The sequence below is a fragment of the Ursus americanus genome, chromosome 9, assembly GCF_024610735.1.
Source record: "Ursus americanus isolate L20-20 chromosome 9, mUrsAme1.1.p, whole genome shotgun sequence".
NCBI classification, from domain to species: Eukaryota; Metazoa; Chordata; class Mammalia; order Carnivora; family Ursidae; genus Ursus; species Ursus americanus.
Genome location: NC_142135.1, coordinates 27,880,366 through 27,907,625, shown reverse-complemented (window position 1 = coordinate 27,907,625; position 27,260 = coordinate 27,880,366). Strand labels below are relative to the sequence as shown.

Below are 27,260 nucleotides of genomic sequence, written 5' to 3'. Positions count from 1 at the left end.
TGTCATCCAGAATAGACGGCGAAATAAAGCGTTTCCCAGACAAACAAAAACTAAAGGAGTTTGTGACCACTAAACCAGACCTGCAAGAAATAGTAAAGGGAACTCTTTGAGTGGAAAGGAAAGACCAAAATGTCAAAGATGAGAAAGGAACGTAAAAATCTCCAGAAACAATTACAAAACAAGAAGTAAAATGGCACTGAGTACATATCTATCAATAATTACTCTGAATGTAAATGGACTAAAAGCTCTAATCAAAAGACATAGGTTGTCAAAACGGATAAAAAAACAAGACCCATCTATATGCTGCCTGTAAGAGTTTCATTTTAGACCTAAAGACAACTGCAGATTGAAAGTGGGGGGAAGGAGAAATATTTATCATGCAAATTGAGGTCAAAAGAAAGCTGGAGTAGTGATACTTATATGGGCAAACTAGATTTTTAAAACAAAGACTGTAACAAGAGATGAAAAAGGGCACTATATCACAATAAAAGGGACTACCCAACACGAAGATATAACAACTGTAAATATTTATGCCCTGAACACAGGAGCACACAAATATATAAAACAATTAATAACGAACATAAAGGAACTCATTGATAATAATACAAGAATAGTAGGGGACTTTAATACCCACTTACAGCAATGGACAGGTCATCTAAGCAGAAAATCAACAAGGAAACAATGGCTTTGAATGACACACTAGACCAGATGGACTTAATAGACATATTCAGAGCATTTCATCCTAAAGCAGCAGAATACACATTATTTTCAAGTGCACACAGAACATTCACCAGAACAGATCACATACTGGGTCACAAATCAGGCCTCAACAAGTACAAAAAGATTGAGATCATACCATGCGTATTTTCTGACCACAAGACTACGAAACTTGAAGTCAGCGACAAGAAATATTTGGAAAGACCATAAATACATGGAGGTTAAGCAACATGCTACTAAACAATAAATAGATGAACTAGGAAATCAAAGAAGAAATTAAAAAATACATGGAAACAAATGAAAATGAAAATACAATGGTCCAAAACCTTTAGAATGCAGCAAAAGCAGCCGTAAGAAGGAAGTATATAGCAATACAGGCCTACGTCAAGGAGCAAGAAAAATCTCAAACAATCTGACCTTATACCTAACGAAGGTAGAAAAAGAACAAGAAACAAAGCCTAAACATGGAAGTGAGGAAATAATAAAGATTAGAGCAGAAATAGATGATATAGAAAGCAAAGAAAACAAAAAACCAAAAAAACAATAGAACAGATCAATGAAACCAGGAGCTGGTGCTTTGAAAAAAATAATATATTTGATAAACTCCTAGCCAGACTTATAAAAAAGTAATGAGAAAGGACCCAAATAAATAAAATCACAAATAAGAGGGGAGAAATAACAACCAACACTACAGAAATACAAACAATTATAAGAAAATATTAGGAAAAACTATGCCAACAAATTGGACAAACTAGAAGAAATGGATGAATTCCTGGAAACTTGTAAACTACCAAAACTGAAACAGGCAGAAATAGAAAACTTGAATAGACCAATAACCAACAAAGAAATTGAATCAGTAATCACAAATCTCCCAACAAACAAAAGTTCAGGGGCAGATGGCATCAAAGGTGAATTTGACCAAACATTTAAAGAAGAATTAATACCTATTCTTCTCAAACTATTCCAAAAAATACAAATAGAAGGAAAACTTCCGAATTCATTCTATTAGGCCAGCCCTATTCTGATACCAAAACCAGACAGACTTCGCTAAAAAAAGAACTACAGGCCAATATCCCTGATGAACATGGATGTAAAAATTCTCAAATAATACTATCAAATTGAATCCAACAGTACATTAAAAGAATCATTCACCATAGTCAAGTGGGATTTATTGCTGGACTGGAAGAGTAATTCAGTATTCACAAATAAATCAATGTGATACACCACACCAATAAAAGAAAAGATAAGAACCATATGATCCTCTTAATAGATGCAGAAAAAACATTTGACAAAGAACAACGTCCATTCATGATAAAAGCCCCCAACAAACAGAGGGAACAACAATAAAGGACATATATGAAAAACTCACGGCTAATATCATCCTCAATGTGGAAAAACTGAGAGCTTTTTCTCTACAGTAAGGACAAAACAGGGATGTCCACTTTCACCACTGTTATTTAACATAGCCCTGCAAGTCCTAGCCACAGCAATTGGACAACAAAAAGAAATGAAAGGCATCCAAATTGGCAAGGAAGAAGTCAAATTCTCACTATTTGCAGATGACATGATAATCTATATAGAAGAGACAAAAGACTCCACCAAAAAATTGCTAGAACTGATACATGAATTCAGTAAAGTCACAGGATGCAAAATCAATGTACAGAAATCTGTCTAGGAGTAAACCTAACCAAAGAAGTAAAAGATCTGTACTCTGAAAACTATGAAACACTGATGAAAGAAATTGAAGATGACACAAAGAAATGGAAAAACATTCCATCCTCATGGAATGGAAGAACAGATATTGTTAAATATTTGTCTATACTACCCAAGGCATTCCACACATTTAATGCAGTCCCTGTCAAAATACCATCAGCACTGTTCACAGAGCTAGAACAAATAATCCTAAATTTTGTATGGAATCACAAAAGACCCTGAATGCCAAAGCAGTCTTTAAAAAGAAAACCAAAGCTGTAAGCATCACAATTCCAGACTTCATGCTATTTTACAAAGCTGTAGTCATTAAGACAGTTATGGTGCTGGCACAAAAACAGACACATAGGTCAATGGAATAGAACAGAGAACCCAGAAATGGATCCTCAACTCTATGGTCAACTAATCTTCAACAGAACACGGAGGAATATCCAATGGAAAAAAGACAGTGTCTTCAACAAATAGTGTTGAGAAAATTGGACAGCCACATGCAGAAGAATGAAACTGGACCACTTTCTTACATCCTACACTGAAATAAACTCAAAATGGATGAAAGACCTTAAAGTGAGACAGGAATCCATCAAAATCCTGGAGAACACAGGCAGCAACCTCTTTGACTTTGGCCACAGTGACTTCTTGCTAGACACGTCTTCAAAGGCAAGGGAAACAAAAGCAAAAATGAACTATTGGGACTTCATCAAGATAAAAGCTTTTGTACAGCAAAGGAAACAGTCAACAAAACTAAAAGGCAACCTACAGAATAGGAGAAGATATTTGCAAATGTCTTATCAGATAAAGGGCTAATATCCAAAATCTATAAAGAACTTAACAAACTCAACACCCAAAAAAAAAAGAATCCAGTCAAGAAATGGGCAGAAGACTGAACAGACATTTTCCCAAAGAAGACATACGGGTGGCCAACAGACACATGAAAAAATGCTCAACATCACTTGGCATCCTGAAATACAAATCAAAACCACAATGAGATAGCACAGCACACTGGTCAGAATGGCTAAAAGTAACAAGTCAGGAAACAACAGGTGTTGTCGAGGATGTAGAGAAAGGAGAACTCTCACACTGTTGGTAGGAATGCAAACTGGTGCAGCCACTCTGGAAAACAGTATGGAGGTTCTTCAAAAAATTAAAAATAGAGCTACCCTACGACCCAGCAATTGGACTATTAGGTATTTATCCAAAGGATATGAACATAGTGACTCAAAGGGACACATGCACCCCAATGTTTATAGCAGCAATGTCCACAATAGCCAAACTATTGAAAGAGCCCAGATGTCCATTAACAGATGAATGGTTAAAGAAGATGTGGTGTATATATACACAATGCAATATTACTCAGCCATCAAAAAGAATGAAATCTTGCTATTTGCAACTACATGGATGGAACTAGAGGGTATTATGCTAAGCAAAATAAGTCAGAGAAAGATATATATCATATGATTTCACTCATATGTGGAATTTAAGAAACAAAACAGATTAACCTAGGGGGAGGGAAGGAAAAATAAGATGAAAACAGGAAGGGAGAAAAGCCATAAGAATCTCTTATCTATAGGAAACAAACTGAGGGCTGCTGGAGGGGTGATGGGGGGAGGATGTGGTAACGTGATGGACATTAAGGAGGGCACTAGATAATGAGCACTGGGTGTTATATGCAACTGATGAATCACTAAATTAGCTCTGAAACTAATTATACAATGTATGTTAATTAAATTTAATTAATTAAAATTAAAAAACAGTCCCTTCAAAAAATGGTGTTGGGAAAACTGGACAGCAGCATGCAAAAGAATGAAACCAGACCACTTTCTTACACCATACACAAAAATAAATTCAAAGTGGATGGGCATCTGAGTGGTTCAGTTGACTGAGCATCTGACTCTTGATTTCAGCTCCAGTCATGAACTCAGGGTCATGAGACTGAGCCTCAGGTCAGCCTCCACGCTCAGTGGAGAGTCTGCTTCTTTCTCTTCTTCCTCTCCTCTGCCCCCCTCTCTCAAATAAATAAATCTTTAAAAACTAAACCTAAATTGGTGAAAGACCTAAATGTGAGATAGGAAACCATTAAAATCCTAGAGGAGAACACAGGCGACAACTTCTTTGACATTAGTCATAGCAACTTCTTACTAGACACGTCTCTAGAGGCAAGGAAAGAAAAGCAAAAATGAGCTATTGGGACTTCATCAAGATAAAAACCTTCTGCACAGTGAAGGAAACAATCAACAAAACTAAAAGGCAACCTTTGGAATGAGAAGATATTTGCAAATGACATATCTGATAAAGGGTTAGTATTCAAAATCTACAAAGAACTTATCAAACTTAACACCCAAAGAAGACATACAAATGGCCAACAGACACATGAAAAGATGGTCAACATCATTCATCATCAGGGAAATACAAATCAAAACTACGGGATACCACCTCACACTTGTCAGAGTGCCTATAATTAACAACACAGGGAACAACAGGTGTTGGTGATAATGTGGAGAAAAGGGAACCCCCTTACACTGTTAGTGGGAATGCAAACTGCTGCAGCCTCTTTGGAAAACAGTATGGAAATTCCTCAAAAAGTTAAAAATAGAACTACCCCCATGATCCAGCAATTGCTCTACTAGGTATTTACCCAAAGGATTCAAAAATGCTAATTCAAAGGGATACCTGCACCCCAAAGTTTATAACAGCATTATCAACAATAGCCGAATTATGGAAAGAGCCCAAATGTCAATCAGAAAGAATGAAATCTTGCCATTTGCAATGACATGGATGGAGCTAGAGAGTATTATGCTAAGCGAAATAAGTCAATCAGAGAAAGATAGATACCATATGATTTCACTCACACATGGAATTTAAGAAACAAAACAAATGAACATGGGGGGGGAAGACATGAAAACCAAAAAAAGACTCTTAACTATAGAGAACAACCTGATGGTTACCAGACGGGAGGCGGGCATGGGGATGGCTTAAATGCGTGATGGTAATTAAGGAGGGCACTTGTGATGAGCACTAGCTGTTGTATGTCAGTGATGAATCACTAAATTCCACACCCAAAACTAATATTACACTGTATGTTTTACTAACTGAAATTTAAGTAAAAACTTAGAAAGAAAAAAAAATAAAAATAAAAGATACAGTAATTTCGGTGTGCCATCTGTGTATGTTTAAGCATGCAAATCTAATTAATTCATACATATTAGAAAGTTATGTGGCCTGTAAATTGCAAAGGAACTAATACACATAGGTATTTTTCATCATTGGTAATAATCTAGCTGTCCTTCTGTTGCAGCTGAAAGATACCATGTTCCTGGAACAGGTCAGAGCTATACTTTAGCGGCTGATGTTGGGATACTGAGTAGGAACATCAAAATACTTGGTGAAGATTATCCAGGTTGGTTCAAGGAATCTTTTGGCGCACGTGTCCTGGTCAGCTCATTCACTCAGAATATGAGGACATTTAAAGGTTGGTACAAATTTGAAATATAGCATGGTCTCTTCTATGTTTAGTCAATCCTTAAATAATTCACACTTCTTTCTAGGGTCACGTGTTTACAAAGTCAATGAGTACATTTTAAAGATCATACTGGCTTTGTTCAATGATTCATCTATCAGGCAGTATCCAATCTAGCAGATAAAAAGGAGCTTCAAAGAGCTGTGCAAAATGAAAGACTTTTATAGGCAGAAGAGAACAGAACACGGGAGGTATACTAGGCGAGAAAGCAAACTGGTGATTGCAAGGTTACTTCCCTTTAGGGGATGGCAGGGGCTAACAGGCACATTAGCTAACTAGCGCTGATCAGGCAATTCCTGCAGGACTGGTTTCAGATTCCATTTCTGGGAGAGGAACCATAAGTTCAGTCTTGATTTGGTGACATGGGTTGAGCACAGTCAACTCTCAATTTGGGCCAGTTGTCTTGTTTTTAACACAGAAAAATATTCCTTGAGAGGGATATGTAAGCTAACGTGCTACCCTCCAAAAGCAAATCTGTAACATTTTTCTACTCATTTTATCTTCACAGACAATAAGAATTATCACACTAAGAATGACCTTAGGTAACAGCTAACCCAGCCTCTCACCCAAACAGAACTTGTTTATGAAAAACACAATAGACCTGTTATTTTTGTTTGAAGGAAAATTTAAAACATATACCAAATTTGCAAACATAGAGAAATGTATAATGAATCCCAGCGTACCCATCACTAGTTACCACAATGATCAACTTCGGTCAATCTTGTTTCAACTGTATGACCACCCATTCTCTTTAAGCCCCTGGGCTATTTTGAAGCAACTACATGTATTTTTTTATTGAGATATAGTTGACATATAGCATTGTGTAAGTTTAAGGTATACACTGTATTTCTTTGGAAACATTTATATATCGCAATATGGTTCCCACTATAGAGTCAGCTAACACCTCTATCATGTCACATAATTATTACATCTTTTTTGTGGCAAGAGCAATTAAGATCTGGTCTCTTAGCAACTTTGAAGTTTATAATGCAGTATTGTTGACGGTAATCACTATGTTGTACATTAGATCTCCAAGTCTTATTTAGTTGCAAGTTTGTACCCTTAAACATCTTCCTAATTCCCAGCCCCATCCCCACCACCACCCTAGCTCCTGGTAACCACCATTCTACTCTCTGCTTTTATGCATTCGGCTTCTTTAGATTCCACATGTAAGCATAGTAAGTATTTGTCTTTCTCTGATTTACCTCACTTAGCATAATGCCCTCAAAGTCGATCTATGTTGTAGCAAATAGTAAGAGTTCCTTCTTTTTACGGCTGACTAATATCCCATTGTTCATATATGCCTCATTTTCTTTATCGATTCATCCACTGATGGACCCTTAGGTTGCTTCCGTATTTGGGTATTGTGAATGAAGCAATCACATATCATTTCATCTAAAAATATTTCAGTATGTAACTTTAAAAGACTTCTTTAAAAATATCTATAAGTATCAGACATAAGAATGTTAATAATAATTCCTTATCATCAAATGATTATTCATATTCCCCCAGTGCATTCCTTCCTTCCTTCCTACTTTCCATCCTTCTTTCCTTCCTATTGCTTGCATTCTCTTTGTTCAAAATTCTCTTTTTTCAAATCTCTTTGTACAAATAAGTAAGACTGTGCTGCAACTGGTTGTGAATCTTAAATGTCTGATTCATTTACCTTTCCTTATATTTTATTTATAAAAGAAGGTTGATCATCTCTTCTATAGTATTTCCAGCAGTCTGGAATTCAGTGGTTCATCCCTAGAATGTAAGTTGTTGCTGTGTCCTTTGTATTTTCTATCATAGCTAGTGTAGAACTAAAAAATTGGTCATACTCAGACTCCATTTTTAGGCAAGAAATCGTCAGAGTTGATGGTATATTTTTCCGTTAGTAGACATGTGATGTCTGATTATTTCTCCCTTTGTGAAGTTAGCGGCCGTTAATGATCATTGCTTGGACCTATTAAATCATGGAGGTTTAAAATGGTGATATTTTAATTCTACATTCCCTCTAATTTGTAATCTAGGATATTTCTGTAGAGAGAAGCTTCCCAGCTTCCCAGTCAACCATTTCACTACCCTGAGAAATAGTTTATAAAGGAAATGTAGGGAAAATGCTTGATTCTTTCCTGTTACTAGTTTTTGAAATAGTGAGTTGGTTCCCAACCATTCTCCAAAAGTGACAGGCATTTTTATCATTTTGTTTGTTATTCATGTCATTATGAGCTCTGTGGATTTAAACATGTTATATGTTTTATCCATATATGGATTGTGATTGTTAATCTTATTGATGTTGGAAATGCCCAAATGCCATTGACAAATGAAAATGCCTCATCACTGACCTTCAGAACATTTTCATGTTGATGCCTATGTCCTTTTTTTTTATTTTAAGATTTTATTTATTTATTTGACAGAGAGAGAGAGACAGCCAGCAAGAGAGGGAACACAAGCAGGGGGAGTAGGAGGGGAAAAAGCAGGCTTCCAGCGGAGCAGGGAGTCCAATGCAGAGCTCCATCCCAGGACTCTGGGATCACGCCCTGAGCTGAAGGCAGACGCTTAATGATCGAGCTACCCAGGCGCCCCTGCCTATGTCCTTTTGACTTAGGTTTCATTAGCTTCTTCACTTTCTGACATGACAAACACATGTTTTTTTGGTTTTTGTTTTGTTTTTCTGAGCCTGGAAATAAGTCATTCCTCCAAGTAATGCTACTTCTTTTTATTGGAAGCTGGTTTTGGATCCCACAGTCTGGGTACCAGGTAGCTTGTCATTTATTCTTGACTTGTAATGTTTTAGCCGGTCCTCATTTATAATTCTGCCTATTGCATTTTGCAACAGCTCTAATTTAGAAAACCTTTATATTGAGAAAGCAGCCATCCCACTATAGCTTCGACCTATTTGTCAACATGAGCTTAACTGATGTTGATAACAGTAATGGTGATCACGATATGCTATTCCAGGCACCGTACTAAGCATTTAACACATATTATCTCATTTCATCCTCATAGTGCTACGCATAAATATTGTCCCCTTTTAAAGATAGATAAATAGATTATTAGAGGGATCAAATCACTCTGACCTTGGATACTAATCCACTTCAGATCCCATGACGGCCCTATCCCTATGACAACCTTTCCTTGCTTTTATACATTGTTTTGTGGTGTTAGTAAACATCTATGGCTTTTGCAGGCACAGATGGGCTGTAGTAACCATTTCTTCTCTGTCTTGATCTTATTATTATGTTCTCCTCCATATACCCAATTGCTGGCTCATGGATTTGAGACAGGCTTTTCCCTTCTCGAATAAAGGGAATGCATTTTATTAAATATCTTCTCCAAAGCATTTTATTAAATATCAGTTTTTGGAACAAGCCAGTTTTTTTACCAGCCATGAATCTTTGTGCCTCCATTTTCTCCTATCAAATCTAAGAATAGTAGAAGTTCCTAACTCATAGGATGATGTATGAAAATTAAACCACAAATTGCCTTTTAAGCACTTAGTGCAGCACTTGGCACAGAGTACTCTCAGCATGGATTGCTCTTGCTGTTATTACTAATCTGTGAAATTGCCTCCTGTCACCTCAGTGGTACTTATGACACACTGATGAGCAGATACTTGGTAATGCATATTCTGGAAAGGATTATGTAAAAATAATGCCATTCAAATCTCTTTAGAGCGTCAAAACTGAACTGTCAGGTAAATTTTATCTTGTACTTTATGTCATGCGTCCTCAACAGAAACAGTATCACTACCAAGGGGATGAAGATTGATTCTTGCAGGACAAAAAAATTAGTTTTTTAAAGATTTTATTTATTTATTTGAGAGAGAGAGAGGGTGCACACACACATGCATGAGAAGGGGGAGGGGCAAAGGGAGAGGGAGAAGCAGATTCCCCGTTGATCAGGCAGCCCAAAGCAGGCTCCATACCAGGACCTGAGGCCAAGGCAGACGCTTAACCAACTGAGCTGCCCAGGTGCCCCAGGACAGAAAAATTTACCTGAGCAATAGTTCGTGGTCCTCCAAAGAGCCACCGTACATTAACAGAGATATAGTATATCTGAGGCATTGAAATTCCATGGGGAGGGGAGGCTATTAGGAAAAAAAGTCTAGAAAGGCTCTTGTGGAGGGGGGCAGTGAAAAAAATTCAGAAACACTGATTAATTTGGATTAAAGGAGCAAAGAAAAATGAATGCGATTTCCATGAAAAAGTTGAAAGCAAATTTGCAATTTGGAAAATTACAGCTCATGTAGCTTTTCAAAAATTTTTATTCTGTTTCAAGAAAAAAAATGTAACTCTTCCCTCCCTACCCTGCCAGGAAATGCAAGGATAAGTAACGTGGAATTTTATCACAGTGGTCAAGAAGGCTTCAGGGATAGCACAGATCCAAGATACGCCGTAACATTTCTTAACTTAGGACAGGTTTGTACTTGAATTTTTGCATATATTCAAAATAAAATATTTTATTTCTGATTTTATTTTCATTTAACTTTACTAACAAGTCATATCTTAGAATTGCTGAGATGATGATCTAATAGAGCTTTCTTGGGTACATTTTCCATCAATTCTTTTACACTCATAGCAGCATCTGATCTACCCATTTCACACATTTATTTAAAGTCAGTTAAAAAAAAAAACAGAAAAAGGAGCACAGAGGTGAAAGAATTAAAGATCTGTGATATTATTTCATAACTCCATTTTATTTTGCAGTAATCAAAATTATTTACAAGTAGTTTCTATTGAACAAAGTGAGTATTGCTTACATTTCTCAAATGAAAAGCAAGTCTGTATACCTATGCCTCTGTCAAAAAGTGGGAAAATAGGTGGGCTTAGAAATCTGGTGATTGAAGAAAAAATGAGAGAGAACATACTTTTTATGGAAAAAAAATTATCTTGCGAGTTTGAGGTTACAATCCCAAACTTACTCATTGGCTAACAGACCATTGAATTGTAACCCCTGCCTAGAGTGTCAACTTTTATAATTAAAAAGTCCTTGCTAGTCATATAATAAACTATTCTGAAAAATAATTTTTCGTTCCTTAGTATTTTATAGGTAGTGGTAGAAATACAAATGCATAAAAAAGTACTTCAGAATTTTTTATCTGCATTTTTGCTTTATTTAATCATAAATTGAAGATATATGGAAATTTCCCAGGATTAAAAGATCTACAGGGAAATCATCTTCTTTCATGGAATGTGAATTGAGTATTTCATTTATCAAGATTTTTTCCTGAAAATCACCTACTTCAAATTTTTTCTTTAAATATATTTTAATTTTATTTTAAAATGTTCCCTGAATCCTGATGTTTTGTAGATTCAAGAACATGGCTCATCTTATATTCGAGGTTGTGCCTTTCACAATGGCTTTTCCCCAGCAATTGGTGTGTTTGGGACAGATGGATTGGACATAGATGACAACATCATTCACTTTACAGTGGGGGAAGGTAGTATAATAACGTTTTTGTCCAAATAATATGCTTTCTGAGACAATCTTATGTGAAGACTCTAGAGCCATGCTGTCCAACTGATCTTTTTCAGAGAATAGAAATGGCCTCTCTCTGTGCTAATATGGTAATTACTAAACCACATGTGGCCAATGAGCACTACTATGATTGAAGAACTGGATTTTTAATTTTAATTGTACTTAATTTAATTGTACTTACTTTACATTTAAGTAGTTACATGTGGCTATGGCTATCATATCAGACAGTACAACTAGAATTATTTATCAGACCATGATCTTGTGTGAATTATCAAATCACAAATAGTTTAAATTACTATGACTTTTTCACTATGACATTTAAAATACTCCTCACCTATCAATCAAAAAGGTCACTCACAAATAAAGGTTACTATTTTAGAAAATTGGACTTGATTTTAAGAGGCTATCCTTTCTTGAATATCTGTCCAAAGCATAATACAGACTCATTTAACGTATACAAAACTGATGTATGTGTTTGTTAAAGTTGGAGGTGGGGCCTCGTATGTGGAACCCACATATTTAACAGGTACCCCAGAAGAAAATAAAGCAGTTAGACTCTTAAGGAGGTAGAGTTCAAAAGGCAAACTCTAAAATTTAAGAGGTTGATTTGTCAGGCTCAAACCAGAAAAACTAATTTCGTGGAAACATGAAAGACATTCCCCATAGTACTCATTATGAATCTGTATGTATTTGGGGGGGATTTTATTCATTTTTTTGCAGGTATAAGAATATGGGGGGATGCCAACCGAGTTCGAGGAAACTTGGTTATACTTTCAGTTTGGCCAGGAACCTATCAAAACAGAAAAGATTTAAGTTCAACTCTCTGGCACGCAGCAATTGAGGTAGGGTGATTTATAATTATATAAAATAATGACATAACTTTACAAGAGTATCCTAAATTATAATTCGTCATTTCTTTACAGGTTATATACCACAGATTATAAATTCTGTAGAAACTCTAAGTCTCAAAATGTTATAAAAAACTGTTTCCTCCTTAGATAAAGATTGGTGAACTAATAAAATGAGCTAATGAAAGGACTGAATAAACGTTCGTAAGAGATGTTGTGAGCTCCCACAGCCATGGAATTTTTCTTCATGTCGATGTCCAGTGGTTTAAATAGTTCTCTTATTTCCTTGCTTCTCCAACGTTAATTATCACTTTCAAGTCCTGGTGCGGGGTATCTCTGCTGCTAATTGACTGAGTGCCTTGCACATATTACTACTTAACTCTAAATTTATTTCCCTTCATCATATGGAAAATTAGAATGATAGACTACAGAAGCTCTAAAATCCCTTTTGCATCTAAAATTCTCTGTTTATGTGAGGTTATTTACTCTTATCTGGTATTACTAATTGGACCCTTTTTGTTTCCCATGAATTTCTTCAATCACTGTAGGCCATCAGGTGTCGGATGAGATCGCAGGGAAGCAAACAGAAAGTACAGAAAAAGGGTTTGGAGGACATATGGCTCCTTCTTGTTTTTTGTGGTTTTTTTCTACTTACCTATGCCCTAGGAGCCAAAAGGAATTTTAAAAAATTGCTCTTTTGGAAGATGGGATAAGGATTGAGTTTTGCTTTTGTGCAGCTATTAATAATCACCTTAAAGTGAAACCGGAATGCCTGGAACTTGGTACACATTTATGAGAATGTTTTATCCTATTTATACGTATGAGAATGTAATCCAATGTCAACTAAAAATCTTTAAAGTTTTCTCTATCTTTTGAAAGAAAAGGAACTTATTTTACTTTTATGAATTTCATTTAATTCTGTTCTCTTATTATAATATATAAAAATAAGGGTGCCTAATACATTAAATACTTGAGATTTTGACTTATTTTGCTGACACCAGAGGCAAGAATTAAATCTTCTGTGCTCTACACTTTTCATTTTTTGCCACCTTAACTGGGCTCATAAAGTAAAGTTGTTTAGTGACTACCTAACGCTTGTGTTCAATCAGTTTTTAATATAGCAGATTTTATTTAAACTAGTAATTGCTTCTGTTGAGTCTTATGGTCCATTATAATTGCCTTAGTATTTTTTTTAATAAATCAAATCGGTAACATAATATAACCAAAGAGTGATAAAATCCTACTAACCTTGCTGTAATATTGGAGTTTGGTCCATGGCTTATAATTTTGAATGACACCCAGTGGATTTTGTGACCGAAGTAAAAAAAAAAAATCTCTTTAATGCAGTGTCCTAATACAATCTAAGGCATAGTGTCTAGTGATGATTTGACACCAAGAACCTAAGGTAAGTAGTTCATTTGTAATGTAAATTTGAATGGGTTGAATAATGAAATTAATTTTTCCTCTAAAGGGTAGTCATAATTAGTTTTCTTATATATGTTGTATACTTGCTCTCATGTACAGATGTGTAAGAGCCTGACCCATAGCATTTTTCTTATCACTGTACTAGATAAACAGAGGGACCAATACAGTCTTACAAAATAACGTCGTGGCTGGATTTGGAAGGGTGGGATACCGCATTGACGGTGAACCTTGCTCAAGTAAGTCTTTCGGCACTGAGTCACTAAAACTAGGAAATACTTTGTCCAAATTTGTTAGAAAGAAATAATTATTGTTTGTTCAATATGTAATATCTCCTCCTCCAGGATACTGAAAGAACTCAACAGGCTAAAATATTTGAAGATACCATTGAGTCTAAGGAAAAACAAATAGGCTTTTTAAAAAAGATTTTACTTATTAAAAAAAAAGAATTTATTTATTTGAGAGAGAGAGCTTGAGAACATGGGGGGTGGGCAGAAGGAGAAAGAGAAGCAGACTCTCCACTGAGCCAGGACCAGGGATCATGACCTGAGCTGAAGGCAGACGCTCAACCGATTGAGCCACCCAGGTGCCCTGAATGGGCTTTTAAAGATAATTTTACATGTTTATGATCCAAGAACTCTAGCAGCCACTTCAATTCTTGGAACAGTGAGTACCTCATCCCACTACCACTTTCATAAAAGCAACACTTTAGAGATACATGTCTATAGGGATATGACACTATTGCATGTTGCCTCTTGACAGGAATAAATGCTATTTGTGCATTTAAACCTGCAAGCATGAAAATGTCAAAGGATGTGAATAGATCGTTCTCAGACACATTTCTGTCTGTAGAGGAGTAAAACTCAAAAAGTAACTGAACAACTACTCTTGGCAAGGCTAGGGAAACTAAAACATTTACCCATTGCTGGTTGAATGACAAAGCAACATAACCCCTAGAGGGGATTAGGGCAACGGCTGCCGAAATTATAAGAACATTTGCTTTTAGCTCAACATTTCCACTTCTATTTAACATTTGCCTCTGTAACACTTACAAAATGATTTGTGAACAAGGTGTTTCATCACAACATTGTGTGTGCTAGCAGGAAACTGAAAGCTGCCTTGGGTCCAATACAGTGGACTAGTTATGTAAAGCCAGACATTGGAGCACTAGGCCCCTCTCAAATGAGGGAAGAAGATACATATCGATGTACTGATACAGAGAGAGAAATCGCAGGATATTCTTAAGTGATAAATGGAGATTGCAGAACTATATAATATATATATATATATATATATAATGTGTGTGTGTGTGTGTGCGCGCACATGTGTATAAAACGGTTTTATTTACGGTATGTTTTGTGGAGGAAAGGAGAGAAATAGGAATATTTATGGTTAAATGTATAATAAAGCAACACAAAGTGTAAAAACAAAAAACCGAAACAGGTGAGTAGCAACAGGGTGACTGGTGACTTATTATTGGATAACTTTTTATAACCTCTTGGTTTTCCAGCTAGGTAAATGAATTATCAGATCAAAATTAAATAAGTAATAGAGCTGCAGGTCTTACCTCTTGAGGGTCTTAAAGGAAATGAGATTTTCTCTGAAAACCTTACATCCCTTGTACAGCTGATTTTTCCTATCTCAGTGTAGTTATTTTTAAGATTCTTTGAATCAGCATTTTTTTTTCGGTAAATTCAAAAATTATTGGGTTTAAGCTAATTTTATTCTTGTGTAAAATACATTTTGAAGGAATAAAACAAATGTCAACAAATTTAACTGATTCCTTGATATATGCTGTTATTAAATATTTTAGTTCCCAACAGCTGAAAGGTTTTCTTTGACTAAAATTTTAAAATATGTAATTTTTCTGCAACTTGTTTGAAGTGTTGTCCTGGATTTTTTTAAGTTAAAATATGACCCATGAACATGAATATTTACTAATATGTATATTTCACTGACTATACTGATATTTCTAAATAATTGAGAGTGTTTACAAGGAGGTTTGGGATTTAGAGAAATTGAAATAAGAGACATCACTGAGGAATTGAGGGTTTAATTTCCTGGAATGGGATACCAACCTATCCAGTCATCCTCCCAGGCAAGTGGGAGGCTGGGAGCTGCAGTATGGGAGGCCCGGAAGGGAACCGTGACCCACACTGGGTCCCAGGGGCAACACTATGTGGAACCAAGGGAGAGATATGTGAACAGCTTCTTATGGAGAAAACAAAACAGAATCCAGGCAGTTGACCAGTAAAATTTCAATCCCAATGTATTAGGAAGAAAAGAAAATCAATAGAGGATAAGAAGGATTCAGATACCAGGAGACTTGGTCAAGAGAGCTGGCACTAAGTAAACTGTAGGGGGTGATGCTGCTCTTTATAGGGAGTCCTCCAATGTGTGCATGGTTAGGAGGGAATTATTAAGAGTGCTGATCTGATTTGGACGTAAGTAAAGTTTCATAAAAAATCCACTTCCGGTTTCCTCTATATTAATAATGAGTATAGCTTCCATTTATTGAGGCACTTTATGTGGGTTATTTCATTGCATTTTGAGACTACTTTAAATTAGGAATTAAAACGTTTTATATTTGAGGAAACTGAGGTCTAAAAGGTTAAACAATGTTCCAAGATCATACATACATTAATTCAAGAGATAGTTAAAAGAATGCCTATCTCTGCATTACCTTCTAGGCCCTAGGAATATGGTGGTGAATGAGGTAGACACAGTGTCTTCTCTCATGAAGCTTACATCCTAATAGGAGAGAGGAGATGGATATATATAGTTCACGAATAAGTAATAATAAAATTTCAAATATGAAAATAATTTTATTGCTTTGTGAAGGAACTGAGGTGCTACTTTGAATCAGGTAGTCAGAGAAGGCCTTGTAAGGAGGTGACACTTAACTTGAAAATGGATGACAGGAAGGAACCAGCAACAAAAATGTGTGCAGGGGAAGCATTTTATAAACAGCAAGTGGTATCATTGTGTTTCAGGATTAGCCTTCTTTGAATCCAAACTTCATGCACTTTCTCATGAAATTTGTGTTTAATCAGATATAGTAAGTTAAATATGCTAACAACTAAACCAAACTTTTGCAAATGAGTATACGATCATTCTAATGGTGAAGGGACAATTAGATAAGATTAAATCCTGAGTAGAGTAAGCCATAAATGGCCAAGCCATAACAATATTTAATTAGCATGTTAAAATCTGCATAAGAATTATATATTTAATTTAAAAAATTTCAACTTTAACTGATACTGCTTCTAAAGCTCTAGAACATGACTTGTAATGTTAATTCTCTGTTTTCATATTTTCTTACAAGATCAATCTAATCCCATGGAAAAGTGGTTTGACAATGAAGCCCATGGAGGTTTATATGGTATTTATATGAACCAAGATGGCCTTCCTGGATGTTCTCTTATACAGGGATTTACCATTTGGACATGCTGGGATTATGGAATTTATTTTCAGGTAAATGTGATCCCAGGTGGTGATTATCTTGTTTTATGATTGTACTTTGTACAATGTAAACTACAAGTTGTTTTACAGACCACAGAGAGTGTGCGAATCTACAATGTGACTCTGGTTGACAATGGGATGGCCATTTCTTCAATGATTTACATGCCAGCCGCTGTATCTCACAAAATTTCCAGTAAAACAGTGCAGATTAAGGTAAGAAATCAATACAGCCACAATAAGGAGAAAGGGTAAAATTATTGAAGTTCGAATAAGAATGATCTCCTTGACTTCTAAGCCCAGTGAGTACAAACCACGTTGCCTTTGTTCTCATTGTCTTCTGGCAGGAAGTGCTCTGTCCTTCCCTCACCTCCCTGATCCCCTCACCTCTTCTTGCGTACCACCTGCTAATCTTGCCACAGTTAGTGAAATTTTCATTCCCTCTATGAAACCTTTCCTGAACCAGCTTAGGTAGTATTGACACTCTCTCCTCTTTTTGTTCCTGCTGTTCCCTGGGCATATTTCTGTCACAGAAACTTAAGGTGTCATTATATATAATAATTTACCCACCTGTCTTCCCCTTCCCAGTTTGACTGTCATTCCACTCAGGGCACAGAGTCACATCTTTTTCATCTTGGTTTTATGAGTGATCTCTTCCACAAACTTCAAGGTTGTGTTTTGCTATGGTAGAATTCAGTATTATCCATTATTATATTTTCCTTTAGGAAAAGCTATTATTTAAGCTGTACTATCTGAATTTTTTTAAATAGAGCTCATTAATTGTTGGAAGTAGCCCTGGATTTAATTGCTCTGATGTCCTAACTAATGATGATCCCAATATTGAACTTTCTGCTGCCCATCGGAGTGCTAGACCTCCATCAGGTGAAAATTTTAGAAGTTTAATTTTGGTGTTCATGTGAGTGCATATTTGAATCTTATTAACTTTCTTTCTTTTATAAAAGGTGGGAGAAGTGGGATTTGCTGGCCTACCTTTGCTTCAGCACATAACATGGCACCTCGGAAACCCCATGCAGGGCTCATGAGTTACAACGCCATTAGTGGCCTTTTGGATATCTCAGGCAAGTTTAAACATACTCTTGACAAATCTACTCAATTAACCTCTATAAAGAATATGTAGAATATATCTAATAATGTTTCACTATTAGTAAAAAAAGATAATGATTTAAATTAATTTGTATATGAATCTGCTCAGTGTGAGAAGCCAAGAAATCAGACATCAGTCAATTTCAAGAATGGTTCCCTGGCAAGATGTGTATATATTAAAGAAGTGACATTTAATTTTCCTTCTAAAACAACAGAAGAAACACTGGCACAGTGATTTAATGTTCGTTTCTATAAATTGTAAAAGCCCTTTTATATAAGTACGGTAATGTATTATGATCTCTTTTTACAATTGAAGAAATTTAAACTCATATAACCTAGAAGCTTAGTAACATCTATTGGCTCTATCATCCTGTTCATTTATTTCTTTAGTGCTTCTTCCATAGTTGATACTCTTTGGTGATCATTAACATGCCCTCTGTGCTTCTTCCCAGAGACCCATGCACGTGCTTTTCCCTCAGGCTTCATTTTACCCAGTCATCCAGTCTTGTTCCTTCCAGACCCCTGACGAACTAGCTAAGTCATTTTTATGTTTATCCTTAACCTCAGACCACTTCTTTCTTCACACAAAGTGGATCACCCTGAGTACAACCCAGATTTTTATCCCATAGTAGAATCTGCCCACGCCATCTCTTTCAAGGCCATCCCCAGGTGGGGGCATTATATTATAGACTCATTCCAATATTGCCCATTTTTCAGAGACTTTGACCCCTTCTCCTATAGTCTGTCATGGCACTTCTTACCATTCTACTTCATTTAAAGTGGCACATAGTATTTCCCAAACTTAGAAAAGCCATGACAGGAGCATGGGAGAATACCCCCCATCTATAGGGACACTCTCCCTTATCCAGCTTTATATTCTTTCCCTCTTGATCTAACACCATCACAATTTACTCTCAGATATATATACTCCGGATTCCTGCCAGTACGTGTTACTCAGTTCCTGCAGTTCCTTTGGTGTATAATACCTCTCATCCCATAGCAGGCTTAGCACTTCCTCAGTCAGACCACCCTGAGACTTGACCAGACTCACTGCTCTGTTTGCCAGAAGGGGAGATGAGGACAGGTCCCGAGAAAGGCAAGATTTGCCTTTTCTTTTGAGGTCTCATCGTGATTTCAACAAATGGGGAGGGGGAGCTATCCTCTAATAAGGGAGAAGTGGACCACTTACACACATCTGGAACATTCAAGGGGATTTCAAAGCTCAAGTTCATCTTCCCCTATATTCCCATCCTAAATCAAGGTTCCATTCCTTTTTTATTAGAGCCCTGTCTTTGGTGTAAGAGACTTGCCAGGGCTGAGAATTCAACCTTCTATGAAGGCTGTGTTAGTTTTGTGATCAGATCCTGAGTTTGCCTTGAATTTGTGACTGATCACCCAAAGTTTCCTTCTTCAAAGCATCAATGATGGTCAACAGTCACCTACTTCTAGCTTCCTTGTAACCACTATCTCCCCTGTACCACTCAAATGCCAAAGTTACCATCAAGCCAGAGCTTTTCCTTCCATCTAGATGTTATCCCAGTTCACCATGAGTGAAGTCTTCATAATTGCGCTGTTACAGCATAACATCAGGTGGTCTAAAAGTAAAGCCAGAGATGGGATTCTTGTGCAAGTGGTTTATTAAAGGTGTTTTTTCACAAGAAAGGGAGTGAGGGAAGTAGGATAGGGCAGAACTAAGCAAGGATGTGGTCTCAGCTGTAGTCTAGCTCCTTTTTGATACCTCAGGGAGCTGTGTAGTACCCTCTTAGGTTCCCTCTCTCGAGGTAAGGGGACCTTCTGTATCAGTTGCCAGTTAGGCACAGTAGCCCTTTGGTGGTGGTGTTAAGGAGCGCAGATCCCTTAGGAGAGGGAGTTGTCAACTGGTCAAGGGCAATTTTCCGGAGAAAGGGGCAGCTGTGAGTAGTTAGCAGCCAATACTTGTAGGAGCTGAGGACAAGTGCACTGGGCCAGTAAAGCAGATCTGCACAGGTTACGACAGTGTTTGCTGCTGTGGTATTTTATTAATGCTCATCTGCAGGCTCATATTCATGTATATACAATGTCATCTTAGGAAAAAATACCATCAGGAAGGGCAGTAGTAGTACATAACTGATGTAAGAATTTTGGAGTCACCTTTTTTTTCTTTTTTTGAGTTATTGGATTTTAAGTACAATGGAGATTAAGTTTGAATTCAATCAATTTTATCTTCTGGTCACACGTTATATACAATTAGGCCAAAAGAACAATGTTTCAATTAGTCTTTGCCGCATAACAAAATACCTCCAAAATTTAGAGTCTTCAAACAATCATTTATTAGCTCATGATTCTGTGGATTGACAATTTGGGCTTTGTTCAGTTGGATAGTTCTTCTGTTGGTCTCAGCTGGGATTATTCCTTAGGCTGCCATCAGTTTACAGGACGAATAGGGGCTAGTCAGTCTAGGATAGTCTCACTTCCATGTCTGGTGGTTGGTGCTTGCCAATGGTTGGGCTGGCCATTAGCTAGAGTAAGGGGGTGATTGGGCCATATGTCTTCTAAGCTCATTCACAGGCTGGAAATCACAGAAGTCCCCAAGAGCACCAAAAGAGAGTGAGCCCTAATACGCAAGCACTTTTCAGATCTGCTTATATCACAGTTGCTCTTGTCCAGTTGGTCAAAGCAAATCCCATAACTAAGTTCAGAGAAAACATGAGAAGACTATCAATGGTATTAATGTAGGGAGGCAACAATCTAACATGAATAGTGGTGGACTATCTACCACATAAGGTGAGAGCTACATGTTATATGATGCATTTGCTGGAATGTACATGAAATGAAACTGATTTTATCACTTTTGCCATAGAAAATAATTATTTTTCTGTTATTTATGTTTTAGGTTCAACATTTGTTGGATTTAAGAACGTTTGTTCAGGTGAAACTAATGTGATATTCATTACTAACCCTTTAAATGAAGATTTACAGCATCCAATCCATGTGAAGAACATACAGCTAGTTGATACTACTGAACAATCAAAAATATTCATACATAGGCCTGATATAAGGTATGATATATGAAAGCCCTGTTTTTTTCCTTTCCTGTATTTGTAGCTTTCCATTGTCTTTTTCCCCTGCCATAGATCTGAGAAAGTTGCTACATTAAAGTAACTATTAATTTCTATAAAATTTTAATCAGTATCATGAAAATTAAGACTATTTAATGCATCTGTGTTTTCAGTTAAATTGAAGAAGCTAGGCTTTAATAAGGATATTTTCTCAGGCTGTTTTTTCCATGCATCATAAGTAATACCATCATAAAAGATAGAGACCAGGTTAGAAGTGTGTTGTCCATTAGTATCTCTCCACTAATGGTCATTAGGAATGAGAGACATCTCTATCATTTCCTCCCTTCTCCTTACCTCTTTTGTTTCCTGTAGCTTTCCAAATTATCTTACCACGTTCACCCCAACATGCACTTTGAAATTTCATGTCAATCGTTATAATCATTGTGAGAATATGCAGAAACTCAGAACAATGACTTTTCAATCACAAAAGTCAGTTGGAGTCAGAATATTTCTAGAAACTGAGCCACTTAGACACTAAATCTTAAAAGAAGATAGCCAGTACCTGCTACACTTTCTTAGAGACGCAGACCAGGAATTCAGTTACAAGGCAGGATTGGAGGAAAGAAATTTTTTGTGAGAGATCTTTGACCATTTTCAGTACAGGAAGAAGACAAGGAATAATGCTGTCTAGTTAGATAGGCACCTCTTCAGACAAATGCAGTGTTTCATAAATAGTTTGACTTCATCTGATTTTGTTTTGGTGACAACTGCACATCTCCTCATTTAGTAATTACTGAACTGTAGTATTTTTTGGCTCAATAGAGCCTCTCGTCACTAGAATATTATTAGCTTCTGTTTAGTTATCATTGAATCTTTCAGATGTAATATATAATTTTAATACCTCGGTCATAAAGAAAATACTTTTTTTTGAGAGAGAGAGAGGGAAAGGGCACGCAGATGGGAGGGAGGGAGGGGCTGAGGGAAGGGGTGAGAGAGAATCTTAAGCAGGCTTCATGCCCAGTGCAGAACCCGATGTGGGGCTCGATTGTACAGCCCTGAGATCATGAACTGAGCCAAAATCAAGAATTGGATGCTTAATCGACTGAGCCACCCAGGCACCCCAGAAAATACCACATTTTAAAATATAATGTCTTTGGCTTTGTGCTTTTGTTAAGATGCTATTGGCGTTTTCCCAGATCCTTTTTACAAGGCTGTTCACCCAGTCCCCCAATGCTCTAAATGTTGGCCAATAATAACCTACAGTTGCCCTCTTTTCCAGATAATTGCTCTTAGCCAAATAGGAATAGCCTTGGGAGGCTAAAACCCTCCCTAACACCACTTCCTTGCAGTCCATAAAATGACTAGTTTATACAGGAATACAAAAAGCCAACCCCCTTGTCTCAAGGTGGGAGCAATTCTGGGTGCGATTAATGATCCAGAAGTACCCCTGGGATCAGAATGAAGCTGGTCCACAGACCATAGTAATCTCGTTTTCTTTCCTTCACCCTATGTGGCTTCTCTCCTTCTTTTTTGAAAGAACTCTTTCAATGAATCACTTGAACAAAAATCTACATTTCAGACTCTGTGTCTTTGCAACATGAAGTAAAGACAGAGCCCTAAGTCATAACATAAAAGTGCCACTGGGTACTCTGCCTACAGACTTGCTCACAATAGCATCTTCGCATAGTCGAACACAAAGAACCCACAAGCTACAGAAATATTTATTCAAGTCATCTCCAAGACTATTATTGTACAGTCAGGGGTAACTTACCCCTTCATGTCTCTCTTACAGCAGAAAGGGAAAGAGATGCTAAGCACTACCTAGCAGTTCTGAGCTTTCCACTATTATTTTGTTGTTATAACTTTGGAATAAGTTATATTTCCCCATAGTATATATCATGACATAGTTTAACTATACTGTATACCATGTATACTATGTAATGTGCAGTATATTGCAAATTTAGCATGTATTTTGTTATTATTACCAGTTAACAATCAACACTGCAGGTAGCTCAAGATGAAAGCAGAATGCTATCTATGCTTGAACTACATGATAAGTATATAGTATTTCATGTCTTACAGTTTGGGTATTTATAGAGTGGTTACTAAAATATGTAGCATAGCACTCATAATCCAAGTATATCTGTTTATATATACATAAACAAAAGTCTATATAATATTATATATTAATCTGCAATTGGTGATGGCCTAAGAGCTTGAGATAGGAAGACCGAACTTTAAGTATTTAGATTATTTTATAGTAAGCATACAATACTTCTATAAATTTTAAAGACCCGTGGAGAAAAGAAGGGAGAGACTTCCAACACAGGGATTTTGTATGTCCTGCACAGCAGACTGTTCGCCTGCTCAATGGGGCAGTGCTAGTACACGGTAAGCAATGCACGAGGTTGAAATCTATCATTTAAAAAATATGGACTAACAAAATGGAATTCTAATTTTATATCTCACGGGTATAACTCATCCTTTTGAAATGTTAATGAATTAATAATAATAACATATCAAACCAACAAAATGGAAAATCGGACCTTATTACAATACTAATTACATAGGCGACTGTTCCCATTTTGAATCCTTTCTGAAATGATAAGATTCAATCAAAAAAACTTTGGATACTCTCTTATCAAACACTCCACTGAAATGCTCTCTAGAAACAGGGGAAGGACACTAAATATAAATATACATGTATTTTGCCTCTTTTCCACAGTAAGGTGAATCCAGCTGATTGTGTAGACATGGTCTGTGATGCCAAAAGGAAATCTTTTCTTAGAGATATGGATGGCTCCTTTCTGGGAAATTCTGGTTCGGTGATACCTCAAGCAGAATATGAATGGAATGGAAATAGTCAATTTGGAATTGGAGACTACAGGATTCCTAAGGTGATGCTCACATTCCCAAATGGAAGTAGAATTCCTGTCACTGAGAAAGCCCCTCACAAAGGTTCGTTGGATATTCTTCTGTTAGTCCTCAAGTTTGTGAAGCAACATCTATTTTTTATTTTTAGTAATTGGGGTAATCAACCAATAACATGTTTTCTACTTACTATTCTTACAGAAAAGAAAAAGTACATGGGTGTTTTTGCAGAGATTGCTTTTCCTCACTAAAATGTGTATACTTGTTTCTAGGAATTATTAGAGATTCAACCTGTAAATACATTCCACAATGGCAGAGCTACCGGTGCTTTGGGATGGAATATGCCATGATGGCTATTGAAAGTCTAGATTCGGACACAGAAACTCGAAGACTCTCACCAGTGGCTGTAGTGAGCAATGGTTATGTTGATCTCATTAATGGTGGGTGTTCAGTGTAAACAAACTAGTAGTTATTCGAAGCATTCACTATTTATTACATGCATGGAGACGTCTCATTAATTACTTATCACATTAAACTAGCAGACATCAGGACTGTTTGACACATCAGTAGATTCCCATATTAGAAAGCCAGGATAGTTACTCCAAATTGACTATTAGAAGAAGAAGCGGAAAGTTATTCCTCGACTGAGCTTCATGCCTGTATTAATAAGGTGGTATAAATATTTTAAGGAAAAATTGGCCCAAGTGTCTCCAAAAAGACAATTTGCCTTACATAAACTAAAATGCAGATAATGTGTTATTTGGAATACTTGAGAAGGTATTTTCAGCCTACTCCGTTTTTATTTTCATGAATCCTTCTAAGACTTAATCTTGAATCAGTGTGTTTTGGGGTTGGTTTGTTCATTTTCGTTCCTGATTCCTTTGACTGTCAAGAACATCTTACCAGGATGTTTAGGCTCCTTACATTCTGGTCAGGGTGGCTCTAGTAGAGAGGGAAGGTAGTGGTCTCCATAAGAAGTCACATCAACTTAGGAGTCCAGGGTTTTTTGAATAAATAAGGTGAACTTCTAAGAGCTGCAGAAAATAGAGGGCAGGGACTTATTGTATTACCCTGAAATAGTATGGGGGGCTCAAAGAGTAGTCCCTAAGAAGGCTTAAGAGTCTTTCCAGTGCTGAAGGGGCATGTAACCTGGGTTAAAAAGATTTCTGTGCTCTGACAGTATCAAAATATCTTCAAGATTCGACAAAATAGCTAGTACCCCACAAAAATATTCATTTTTTAAAATGTGTTAGCAGGGAATTAAAGAACACCTAAAGAAATAGTGATATGCAAAAAAAAAAAATGTGTTAAATAGAATGAGCTTAATCAGGGGTGTCCCAAAGTTACGTGATTTCCAGTCTCTCCTCAATTCTGTTGCCTGCATGATGCAGTCTGCCTGGTTTCTTTGGCTTGCAATCAACCCCATTTCACGTGCTGCCTTTCAGCTCTTACAAAGCAGAGAGCTTGGGGGAAAAACTTTAGACCAGTCAGTGTGAATAATGGAGATATTTTCAAATTGCTCTGTTTTATATGCTGGAGAAAGATTTTATTCTATTTATTTTTACATTTTTTTCTTTTCTGAAAAGCTATATAAGCTTTCTACTTACGATAATGACATGTCTCTTAAAAATAAATTTAAATTTTTTAAGGTGACTGTCAATTTAAAGAACAGTCTTAAGTAAATGATAGCAGGATTGCAAAAATTATGACAATGTTGGAAGTATCACTGAAACGTAAGATGCAACCACATTATTTGGGAAGAAATTCCCAAGGTAAAAGTTACTGAATACCACTAAAGTTTCCTTTAAAATTTTAATACTCAATCTCATTTATTTTTTTTATTTTTTAAAGATTTTATTTATTTATTTGACAGAGATAGAGACAGCCAGCGAGAGAGGGAACACAAGCGGGGGAGTGGGAGAGGAAGAAGCAGGCTCATAGCGGAGGAGCCTGATGTGGGGCTTGATCCCATAACGCTGGGATCACGCCCTGAGCCGGAGGCAGACGCTTAACGACTGCGCCACCCAGGCACCCCAATCTCATTTATTTTTAAAATATGGTTTTTGCTCTTCTGAATTTCTCATTTGATACATAGAAATTGCTTTCTGTGTTCAAAGCTCACAAAGAAGGTTTATTTAAAAGTAGAATTTACATTTTGGGCGCGAAGAGAAGGTCGGTATTCTGCTTGAGCTTCAGAAGTTTATATTGATTTAAAATGTGATTGAAGTTCGATTATAAATATTGAGAAGAATTCCAAGTAAACCAGGAAATTGAGCAAAGCTAACGAATAAATACATCAAGAAAATCTATTATTCCATCTCTCACTCAATGTTTTAGAAGCCCAGCCACTTTAAAACTGAAGTGAAATAGAGAAGTTTGCTACAAGAGTCATGTTATGCCTGTTCTGGAAATGTCTGGATTCAGGTAGAAAAGCATCTACTGTCTTTGGCTTTCTAACGGGTTTATTGGAGTGTTATTTCTCGGATTACTTCAGTTCATTAATGAGGTTGACCCTCCAATGGTTCCTATAATCACAGCCTTTAACAAAATGTATTAAAATAACAATAGAGGAAGATTAAAGACTTCATAAGAAGCAAACTTAAAGTTTGTCGAATTTACAAATTAACTGATGAAGAAATGAGTGAGTGAAAGAATGAATGAATCCATGGTTTAACCATACAAATGTCCGTATTTCCAAGTACAGGCTCTGTTTTTAATAAATTAACTCTGTGACCTCATATTTCTCACTAAAGAGCCTGAGAAAGTTGACTCCTTACCTAAATTCCCATTTGATAGGAGGAGAAAGGATCAGGCATTTTCTTTCTTATCATGTGGCCTGGGCTTAAATATGATTATTGGAGAATCATATAAACCCACTGTTCCCTTCAAGGACCCTCCAGTGCAAATTCAACACGTTAACTTACCTTTTTTACCCTACACAGTGTAAAAGTAAGGGGAGTAGGGAGGAGATCCTTCCCTGCCTTCTTTTTAAGCTAAGGATAGATGGGTGGATGGATAATGGATGTAAACGCTGAACTTGACCACTGCAACTTATTTTTAATACAATTACTCTTCAGACTTTGTGCTAAATAATGTTCATAATACAGAACA

General features: G+C 36.6%; 1 protein-coding gene across 6 annotated transcripts in view; it reads left to right on the top strand.

Annotated features, from left to right (window-relative positions):
* PKHD1L1 (PKHD1 like 1) overlaps positions 1 to 27,260 on the top strand; it is a 148,683-nt gene that overhangs the window by 101,677 nt on the left and 19,746 nt on the right. For 3 of the 6 annotated variants that reach the window (XM_045805776.2, XM_045805775.2, XM_087864670.1), the window contains exons 59-70: positions 5,720 to 5,893; positions 10,244 to 10,347; positions 11,240 to 11,369; positions 12,128 to 12,249; positions 13,826 to 13,916; positions 17,003 to 17,151; positions 17,230 to 17,352; positions 17,907 to 18,018; positions 18,099 to 18,215; positions 21,113 to 21,278; positions 24,004 to 24,236; positions 24,422 to 24,589. In XM_045805776.2, the coding sequence (XP_045661732.2) occupies positions 5,720 to 5,893; positions 10,244 to 10,347; positions 11,240 to 11,369; positions 12,128 to 12,249; positions 13,826 to 13,916; positions 17,003 to 17,151; positions 17,230 to 17,352; positions 17,907 to 18,018; positions 18,099 to 18,215; positions 21,113 to 21,278; positions 24,004 to 24,236; positions 24,422 to 24,589 (1,689 nt within the window). Of the gene's footprint in view, positions 1 to 5,719; positions 5,894 to 10,243; positions 10,348 to 11,239; positions 11,370 to 12,127; positions 12,250 to 13,825; positions 13,917 to 17,002; positions 17,152 to 17,229; positions 17,353 to 17,906; positions 18,019 to 18,098; positions 18,216 to 21,112; positions 21,279 to 24,003; positions 24,237 to 24,421; positions 24,590 to 26,486; positions 26,574 to 27,260 lie in introns of those variants that run through there. The other 3 variants (XR_015725752.1, XR_006781066.2, XR_006781065.2) reach the window with 3 other exon arrangements.